A 10472-nucleotide genomic window follows, 5' to 3' on the forward strand; every position below is an offset into this window, starting at 1 on the left:
CGTGCAAAGGGCGAGGCACGCGTGGGGCGTGCAAGGGCCGGGCGTACAAGGACGGGGCACACGCGTGTCCCACGTGCGACGGCCCATGGCGGGGGGGGAGGGGGCAGCGAGGCCGTGTTCCCCGTGCCCGCACACGCGTGTGCGCCCTCAGGGTCCTCCCTGCACACGCGTGTGCCCTCCTGCCCCCCCTCCCCATGCCGCCCCGAACCCCCCTTGTGCCCCCTCCTGCCCCCTGGGCCCCCCCCATACCCCCCCTGGGCCCCCTAAGCCACCCCATGCCCCCCCAAACCTACCCCCAGTGCCCCCCCCATACCCCCCTGCACCCCCCATGCCTTCCTGTCCGTCCCCCCCCACCCCGTGACCCCCAACCCCCCTATGCCCCCTCTGCCCCCCCAAACCTACCCCCAGTGCCCCCCCCCACCTCTCCTGGCCCCCCCCTCCATGTCCCCCCAGACCCCTGTACCCCCCCTTATGCCCCCTCCTGCCCCCTGTGCCCCCCCAAGACCCCCTCTAGCCCCCCCCCACCTCTCCTGGCCCCCCCCGTGCCCTCCCAGCCCCCTGTACCCCCCCAAGACCCCCCCAGTCCCCTGTACCCCCCATTATACCCCTTTCTGCCCCCTCCTGCCCCTTGTGCCCCACATTACACCCCTTTCTGCCCCCTCCTGCCCCCTTTCTGCCCCCTCCTGCCCCCTGTGCCCCCCATTATACCCCTTTCTGCCCCCTCCTGCCCCCTTTCGGCCCCCTCCTGCCCCCTGTGCCCCCCATTACACCCCTTTCTGCCCCCTTTCTGCCCCCTCCTGCCCCCTCTACCCCCCATTATACACCTTTCTGCCCCCTCCTGCCCCCTGTCTGCCCCCTCCTGCCCTTTGTGCCCCACATTATACGCGTTTCTGCCCCCTCCTGCCCCCTTTCTGCCCCCTCCTGCCCCCTGTGCCCCCATTACACCCCTTTCTGCCCCCTCCTGCCCACTTTCTGCCCCCTCCTGCCCCCTTTCTGCCCCCTCCTGCCCCCTGTGCCCCCCATTATACCCCTTTCTGCCCCCTCCTGCCCCCTGTGCCCCCCATTATACCCCTTTCTGCCCCCTCCCGCCCCCTTCCTGCCCCCTCCCGCCCCCTGCGCCCTCCCCAAGACCCCCCCCAACCCCCCCTCCCCACCTCTCCTGGCTCCCCCCCACGCCCTCCCAGCCCCCTGTATCCCCCCCTTATCCCCACCCCCGCCCCCCAGCGCCCCCCCAGCCCCCCCCCGGCGCTGACACCCCTCTCTCCCCGGTGCCCCCCCCCCCCCCCGGCAGGTGCCAGGATGAGCTCGTGCAGCAGCCGGGCGCTGACGCTGCTGAGCTCCGTGTTCGGGGCCTGCGGGCTGCTGCTGGTGGGCATCGCCGTCAGCACCGACTACTGGCTCTACATGGAGGAGGGGGTGGTGCTGCCCCAGAACCAGAGCACCGAGGTGCGCATGGCGCTGCACGCCGGCCTCTGGCGCGTCTGCTTCTTCGCCGGTACGCAGGACGCACGCGCGCGCACGCACACACACACACACACACACACACCCCAGACCCACCCACCCCCCCCCAGCATACCACCCCCCAACATCCCCCAGCATCCCCCCAACATCCCCCAACATCCCCCCAACAACCCCCCAACATCCCCCCAACAACCCCCAGCATCCCCCCAGCATCCCCCCAACATCCCCCAACATCCCCCCAACAACCCCCCAGCATCCCCCAACAACCCCCCAACAACCCCCAACATCCCCCCAACAACCCCCAACATCCCCCCAACAACCCCCCAACATCCCCCCAACAACCCCCAGCATCCCCCCAACAACCCCCAACAACCCCCAGCATCCCCCCAACATCCCCCAACAACCCCCAACATCCCCCAACATCCCCCAGCATCCCCCCAACAACCCCCCAACAGCCCCCAACAACCCCCAGCATCCCCCCAACATCCCCCAACAACCCCCAACATCCCCCAACATCCCCCAGCATCCCCCCAACAACCCCCAGCATCCCCCCAACATCCCCCAACATCCCCCAGCATCCCCCCAACAACCCACAGCATCCCCCCCAACAACCCCCCAACATCCCCCAACATCCCCCCAACAACCCCCCAGCATCCCCCCAACATCCCCCAACAACCCCCAGCATCCCCCCAACATCCCCCAGCATCACCCCAACAACCCCCCAGCATCCCCCCAACAACCCCCAGCCTCCCACCCCCCAACATCCCCCCAACAACCCCCCCAACAACCCCCAGCATCCCACCCCCCCAACACCCCCCAACATCCCCCAGCATCCCCCCAACAACCCCCAACAACCCCCAGCCTCCCACCCCCCAACATCCCCCCAACAACCCCCCAACATCCCCCAACAACCCCCCAACAACCCCCCAACAACCCCCAACATCCCACCCCCCAACCCCCAGCATCCCCCCAACAACCCCCAACAACCCCCAGCATCCCCCCAACAATCCCCCAACAACCCCCCAACAACCCCCAGCATCCCACCCCCCCAACAACCCCCCAACAACCCCCCAACACCCCCCAGCATCCCACCCCCCAACATCCCCCCAACAACGGGATCACACAATGGGCTCACACGAGATCACACGGGATCACTGGAGCTCACACGGGATCACACGGATTCAAATGGGATCACACGGGCTCACACGGGATCACAGGAGGGATCACAGGAGGGATCACAGGAGGGATCACACGGGGACACAGGGGGAACCCTATGGGAGCTGGGGGATCTGGGGGGGGGGAGATCTGGGGGGATCTGGGGGGGCCCTATGGGATGTGGGGGGGTCTCGGGGGGATCTGGGGGGATCTGGGGGGGCCCTATGGGATGTGGGGGGACCCGGGGGGGATCTGGGGGGTCCATATGGGATGTGGGGGGGTCTCGGGGGGATCTGGGGGGGTCCTATGGGATGTGGGGGGACCCGGGGGGCATCTGGGGGGTCCATATGGGATGTGAGGGGGCTCGGGGGGATGTGGGGGGATCTGGGGGGTCCGTATGGGATGTGGGGGGGTCTCGGGGGGATGTGGGGGGATCTGGGGGGTCCGTGTGGGATGTGGGGGGGCTCGGGGGGATGTGGGGGGATCTGGGGGGTCCGTGTGGGATGGGGGGGGGGTTCCGGGGGGGCCGCTGAGGGTGTCCCCCCCCGCAGGGCGGGAGAAGGGGCGCTGCGTCGCCTCCGAGTATTTCCTGGAGCCTGAGATCAACCTGGTGACGGAGAACACGGAGAACATCCTCAGTGCGTGGGGCGGGGGCTGGGGGGGGCTATGGGGCTAGGGGCGCTATGGGGGCTGGGGGGGCTCTGAGGCGTGCTATGGGGCTAGAGGGGCTAGGGGGGCTGGGGGGCTATAGGGGCTGTGGGGGCTATGGGGCTATGGGGCTATAGGGGCTATGGGGCTATAGGGGCTAGGGGGGCTGGGGGCCTATGGGGCTATAGGGGCTATGGGAGCTATAGGGGCTATAGGGGCTGTGAGGGGTGCTATGGGGCTAGGGGGGCTATGGGGAGGCTATGGGGGCTAGAGGGGCTAGGGGGGCTATGGGGCTATAGGGGCTAGGAGAGCTATGGGGGCTATGGGGGCTGGGGGGGCTATAGGGGCTAGGGGGGCTATGGGGAAGCTATAGGGGCTATAGAGGCTAGGGGGGCTATGGGGAGGCTATAGGGGTTCTATAGAGGGGCTATGGGGGGGCTATGGGGTCTATATGGGGCCTACAGGGGCTATGGGGCTATAGCAGGGCTAGGGGGGCTATAGGAGCTATGGGGAGGCTAGGGGGGCTATATGGGGCCTATAGGGGCTATGGGGCTATAGGGGGGCTATAGGGGCTATGGGACTATGGGGGGACTATATGGGGCCTATAGGGCTATAGGGGTGCTATAGGGGCAATAGGGGGGCTATAGGGGTTCTATGGGGGCTATAGGGGGCTATAGGTGTTCTATAGGAGCTATAGGGGGGCTATAGGAGTTCTATAGGGGTTCTATAGGGACTATAGGGGGGCTATGGGGGTCTATAGGTGGCTCTAGGGCTCTATAGGGCTCTGTAGGGGGCTCTATAGGGGGCTCTAGGCGTCTGTAGGGGTCTATAGGTGGCTCTAGGGCTCTATAGGGCTCTGTAGGGGTCTCTAGGGTTCTGTAGGGGTCTACAGGGTGCTATGGGGGGCTCTATAGGGGTCTTTAGGGGTCTGTAGGTGGCTCTAGGGTTCTCTAGGGGTCTATAGGGGTCTATGGGGGGTGCTAGGGTTCTCTCTACAGGTCTCTAGGGGTCTGTAGGAGGCTCCATAGGGGTCTGTAGGGGGCTTTATAGGGGTCTGTAGGGGGCTCTAGGGCTCTGCAGGGGTCTCTGGGGGTCTGTAGGAAGCTCCATAGGGGTCTGTAGGGGTCTCTAGGGCTCCATAGGGGTCTGTAGGGGTCCGTGGGGGTCTCTAGGGCTCCATAGGGGTCTGTAGGAGGCTCCATAGGGGTCCGTGGGGGTCTGTAGGGGTCCATAGGGGTCTCTAGGGCCCTATAGGGGTCCGGAGGGGTCTGTAGGGGTCTCTAGGGCTCTATAGGGGTCCGTAGGGGTCCGTAGGGGTCTCTAGGGCCCTATAGGGGTCCAGAGGGGTCTCTAGGGCTCTGTAGGGGTCTCTAGGGGTCCGTAGGGGTCTGTAGGGCTCCATAGGGGTCCGTAGGGGTCCGTAGGGGTCTCTAGGGCCCTATAGGGCTCTGTAGGGGTCTCTAGGGGTCCGTAGGGTCCGTAGGGGTCTCTAGGGCTCTATAGGGGTCTGTAGGGGTCCGTAGAGGTCTCTAGGGCCCTATAGGGGTCCGGAGGGGTCTCTAGGGCTCTGTAGGGGTCTCTAGGGGTCCGTAGGGGTCTGTAGGGGTCTCTAGGGGTCTCTAGGGCTCTATAGGGGTCTGTAGGGGTCCGTAGGGGTCTCTAGGGCCCTATAGGGCTCTGTAGGGGTCTCTAGGGGTCCGTAGGGTCCGTAGGGGTCTCTAGGGCCCTATAGGGGTCCGTAGGGGTCCGTAGGGGTCCATAGGGGGCTCTCGGGGTCCGTCGGGGCCGGAGCCAGCTGCCGCCCCCCCCCCAGAGACGGTGCGGACGGCGACCCCCTTCCCCATGGTCAGCCTCTTCCTCGTCTTCACGGCCTTCGTCATCAGCAACGTGGGGCACATCCGCCCCCAGCGCACGCTGCTGGCCTTCGTCTCCGGCATCTTCTTCATCCTCTCGGGTGAGGGACCCCCAGCCGCCCCCCCCTCCCCGGGCACCCCCCGCCTGCCTCAGGGGCCCTGTATCCCCCGGGACCCCCGTAGCGGCCCCAGGGAGACCCCCCCGGGACCCCCGTATCTGCCCCGGGACCCCCCATGTCTGCCCCAGGGACCCCCCCAACCAGGATCCCCCGGATCTGCCCCAGAGACGCCCTTATCTACCCCAGGGATCCCATATTTGCCCCAGAGCCCCCCAGGACCCCCGTATCTGCCCCAGGGATCCCCTTATCTGGCCCAGGGACCCCCCATATCTGCCCCAGGGATCCCCCTATGTGCCCCAGGGCCCCCCCCAGGGACCCCCATATCTGCCCCAGGGACCCCTGTATCTGCCCCAGAGCCCCCCAGGACCCCCATATCTACACCAGGAACCCCCCAGGACCCCCATATCTGCCCCAGGACCCCCTTATCTGCCCCAGGGACCCCTGTATCTGCCCCAGGGCCCCCCCCAGGGACCCCCATATCTGCCCCAGGGACCCCCATATCTGCCCCAGAGCCCCCCAGGATCCCCATATCTACACCAGGAACCCCCCAGGACCCCCATATCTGCCCGAGGGACGAACCCCAGGACCCCCATATCTGCCCCGGGGACCCCCTTATGTGACCCAGGACCCCTGTATCTGCCCCAGGGCCCCCCCAGGACACTCGTGTCTGCCCCAGGGACCCCCATATCTGCCCCAGAGCCCCCCAGGACCCCCATATCTACACCAGGAACCCCCCAGGACCCCCATATCTGCCCCAGGGACCCCACCAGGCCCCCCATATCTGCCCCAGGGACCCCCCCAGGACCCCCTTATGTGCCCCAGGGACCCCCGTATCTGCCCCAGGGATACCCCCAGGACCCCCGTATCTGCCCCAGGGACCCCCCAGGACACTCATGTCTGCCCCAGGGACCCCCTTATGTGCCCCAGGGACCCCCATATCTGCCCCAGGGATCCCCCCAGGACACTCATGTCTGCCCCAGGACCCCCATATCTGCCCCAGGGACCCCCGTATCTGCCCCAGGGATCCCCCCAGGACCCCCATGTCTGCCCCAGGGACCCCCTTATGTGCGCCAGGCCCCCCGTATCTGCCCCAGAGCCCCCCAGGACCCCCATATCTGCCCGAGGGACCCCCCCAGGACCCCCCTATGTGCCCCAGGGACCCCTGTATCTGCCCCGGGGCCCCTCCAGGACACCCCGTACCTGCCCCCGGCCCCCAGCAGTGACCCTGGCGGGGGTGTCCCGTGCGTGTGTGTGTGTCCCCCCCCCCACGCAGGGCTGTCGCTGGTGGTGGGGCTGGTGCTCTACATCTCCAGCATCAACGACGAGGTGATGAACCGGCCCAGCGGCTCCGAGCAGTACTTCCAGTACCGCTACGGCTGGTCCTTCGCCTTCGCCGCCTCCTCCTTCCTCCTCAAAGAGGTGCGCCCCCTCGCACGCCCCTCGCACGCCCCTCGCACGCGCCTCACAGGCCTCGCGCGCCCCTCGCACGCCCCTCACGCGCCTTCAACAAGCCTTACACGCTCCTCACATGCCTCGCACGCCCCTCGCACGCCCCTCGCACGCCCCTTGCGCACCTTCAACGGGCCTTACACGCTCCTCACATGCCTCGCATGCCCCTCGCACGCCCCTCGCACACCCCTCGCACACCCCTCGCGCACCTTCAACAAGCCTTAAACGCTCCTCACAAGCCTCGCACGCCCCTCGCACGCCCCTCGCACGCCCCTCACACGCGCCTCACAGGCCTCGCGCGCCCCTCGCACGCCCCTCACGCGCCTTCAACAAGCCTTACACGCTCCTCACATGCCTCGCACGCCCCTCACATGCCTCGCACGCCCCTCGCACGCCCCTCGCACACCCCTCGCGCACCTTCAACAAGCCTTAAACGCTCCTCACAAGCCTCGCACGCCCCTCACATGCCTCGCACGCTCCTCACAAGCCTCGCACGCCCCTCGCACGCCCCTCGCACGCCCCTCACACGCCCCTCGCGCACCTTCAACGAGCCTTAAACGCTCCTCACAAGCCTCGCACGCCCCTCGCACGCCCCTCACACGCGCCTCACAGGCCTCACACACCCCTCGCACGCCCCTCACGCGCCTTCAACAAGCCTTACACGCTCCTCACAAGCCTTGCACGCCCCTCGCATGCCCCTCGCACGCCTCTCAGATGCCTCGCACGCTCCTCACAAGCCTCGCACGCCCCTCGCACGCCCCTCGTGCACCTTCACCGAGCTTTGCACGCCCCTCACACACCCCCAGACGCCCCTCGCACGCCCCTCGTGCACCTTCAACGAGCCTTAAACGCTCCTCACAAGCCTTGCACGCCCCTTGCATGCCCCTTGCACGCCCCTCACATGCCTTACACGCTCCTCACAAGCCTCGCACGCCCCTCGCACGCCCCTCGCACACTACTCACAAGCCTCACACACCCCTTGCACACCTCTCATGCACCTTCAATGAGCCTCACACGCTCCTCACAAGCCTTGCACACCCCTCGCACGCCCCTGGCACACCCCTCACGTGCCTTTCACACCCCTTGCACACCTTGCACGAGCCTTACACACTCCTCCCAAGCTTTGCACACCCCTCACACGCCCCTCACACACCCCCCGTGCTCCTCCCAAGCCTTGCACACCCCTCGCACGCCCCTCGCATGCCCCTCGCACACCCTTGTGCACCCCTGTCCCCGTCCCTGGCAGGGCACAGGCGTGATGTCGGTGTGTCTGCTCGCCCTCGCACGCCCTCGCACGCCGTTATACCCATTTTCACGCCCTCTCACACCATTATACCCATTTTCACACCCTCACACGCCCTCGCACGCCATTATACCCATTTTCACGCCCTCGCACACCCTCTCACGCCCGTCGCCGTCCCGGCAGGGTGCGGGGGTGATGTCGGTGTGTCTGCTCGCCCTTGCACGCCCTCACACGCCGTTATACCCATTTTCACGCCCTCACACACCATTATACCCATTTTCATGCCCTCGCACACTGTTATACTGATTTTCACGCCCTCTCACACCCGTCACCGTCCCGGCAGGGCGTGGGCGTGATGTCGGTGTGTCTGCTCGCCCTCGCACGCCCTCGCACGCCGTTATACCCATTTTCACACCCTCGCACACCCTCACACGCCGTTATACCCATTTTCACGCCCTCTCACGCCCGTCACCGTCCCGGCAGGGCGCGGGCGTGATGTCAGTGTGTCTGCTCGCCCTCACACGCCCTCGCACGCTGTTATACCCATTTTCACGCCCTCACACGCCATTATACCCATTTTCACGCCCTCGCACGCCGTTATACCCATTTTCACGCCCTCTCACGCCCGTCACCGTCCCGGCAGGGCGCGGGTGTGATGTCGGTGTGTCTGCTCGCCCTCGCACGCCCTCGCACGCCGTTATACCCATTTTCACGCCCTCTCACACCCTCGCACGCCCTCTCACGCCCATCGCCATCCCGGCAGGGCGCAGGCGTGATGTCGGTGTGTCTGCTCGCCCTCACACGCTCTCGCACGCCGTTATACCCATTTTCACGCCCTCTCACGCCCTCGCACGCCCTCTCACGCCCGTCGCCGTCCCGGCAGGGCGCGGGCGTGATGTCGGTGTACCTGTTCACCAAGCGCTACGCCGAGGAGGAGCTGTACCGGGCGCCGGCGGGGCTGCTGCGGCCGCGGCTCAGCGCCTGCTCGGGGCTGTCGGGGCAGTTCCTGCAGCCCCGCGCCTGGCCCCGCGCCCGCAGCCCCTCCGACGCCTCCTCCGACGTCTCCATCCAGATGACCCAGAACTACCCCCCCGCCATCAAGTACCCCCAGCACGGCCACCTCTCCACCTCCCCCTGCTAGGGGGGGCGGGGGGCGGGGGGGGACGGGGACAGAGGGGGTGCTGGGGACGGGGGGGACATGGGGAGGATGGGGGACGTGGGGACAGAGGGGATGCTGGGGACATGGGGGACATGGGGAGGATGGGGGACATGGGGGACATGGGGGACATGGGGAGGATGGGGGACATGGGGACAGAGGGGACGCTGGGGACATGGGGGATGTGGGGGACACGGGGGACACAGGGAGGATGAGGGACATGGGGACAGAGGGGACGCTGGGGACATGGGGGATGTGGGGGACACGGGGGACACAGGGAGGATGGGGGACGTGGGGACAGAGGGGATGCTGGGGACACGGGGGACATGGGGGACACGGGGAGGATGGGGGACGTGGAGGACATGGGGGACACAGGGAGGATGGGGGACATGGGGACAGAGGGGATGGTGGGGACACAAGGGACATGGGGAGGATGGGGGACACGGGGGACACGGGGAGGATGGGGGACACGGGGACATCCAGGATGCTGGGGACGTAGGGGACGTGGGGAAGATGGGGGACGTGGGGACAGATGGGACATGGGGAGGACACAGTCCATGAGGGACAACGGGGAGGACGGGGGACACGGGGAGGATGGGGGACACGGGGACATCCAGGATGCTGGGGACGTAGGGGACGTGGGGAAGATGGGGGACGTGGGGACAGATGGGACATGGGGAGGACACAGTCCATGAGGGACAACGGGGAGGACGGGGGACACGGGGAGGACACGGGGGACGTAGGGGACACGGGGGACATGGGGAGAATGAGGGACACGGGAGACATGGGGAAGATGGGGGACATGGGGACAGATGGGGACATGGGGAGGACACAGTTCATGAGGGACAACGGGGAGGACGGGGGACACGGGGAGGACACGGGACGTAGGGGACATGGAGGACACGGGGAGGATGGGGGACATGGGGACACGGGGGATGCTGGGGACACGGGGGACATGGGGAGGACGGGGGATGTGGGGACATCCAGGATGATGGGGACATTGAGAAGATGGGGGACATGGGGACAACCATACGCTGGGGACACAGGGACAACGGGGGACACGAGGAGGGTGGGGACGGAGGGGAGCACGGGGACATGGGGGACGTTGAGGGACGCTGGGGCACCACAGGGTGGTGGCCACGGGCCAGCAGGTGCCACCGGGACCGTGGGGACAATGAGGGCCATGGGGATGACGGGGACATTGGGGACACCAGCGATGGGACAAGTGGGGACACTGGGGACGTTGACGCTGGGGCCACCAGGGATGGGGACAGCTGGGGCTGGGGACACTGGGGACAGCTGGGGCCACCAGGGATGGGGACAGCTGGGGCTGGGGACAGCTGGGGACAGCTGGGGCCACCAGGGAGGGGGCAACGGGGCCACCAGGG

The 10472-nt window shown here is 67.2% G+C and overlaps 1 protein-coding gene across 1 annotated transcript; it reads left to right on the forward strand.

Moving 5' to 3' along the window:
- The first annotated feature begins 1293 nt into the window (after positions 1-1293).
- On the forward strand, positions 1294-9189 carry CACNG7 (calcium voltage-gated channel auxiliary subunit gamma 7). The gene is made up of 5 exons (XM_074571918.1): positions 1294-1495; positions 3168-3254; positions 5078-5218; positions 6510-6655; positions 8812-9189. The coding sequence occupies exons 1-5, from the start codon at positions 1300-1302 to the stop codon at positions 9067-9069; spliced, it is 828 nt and encodes a 275-aa protein (XP_074428019.1). The 5' UTR covers positions 1294-1299; the 3' UTR covers positions 9070-9189.
- Positions 9190-10472: the final 1283 nt, after the last annotated feature.

The sequence above is a fragment of the Larus michahellis genome, unplaced genomic scaffold (genome assembly GCF_964199755.1).
Source record: "Larus michahellis unplaced genomic scaffold, bLarMic1.1 SCAFFOLD_326, whole genome shotgun sequence".
NCBI lineage: Eukaryota > Metazoa > Chordata > Aves > Charadriiformes > Laridae > Larus > Larus michahellis.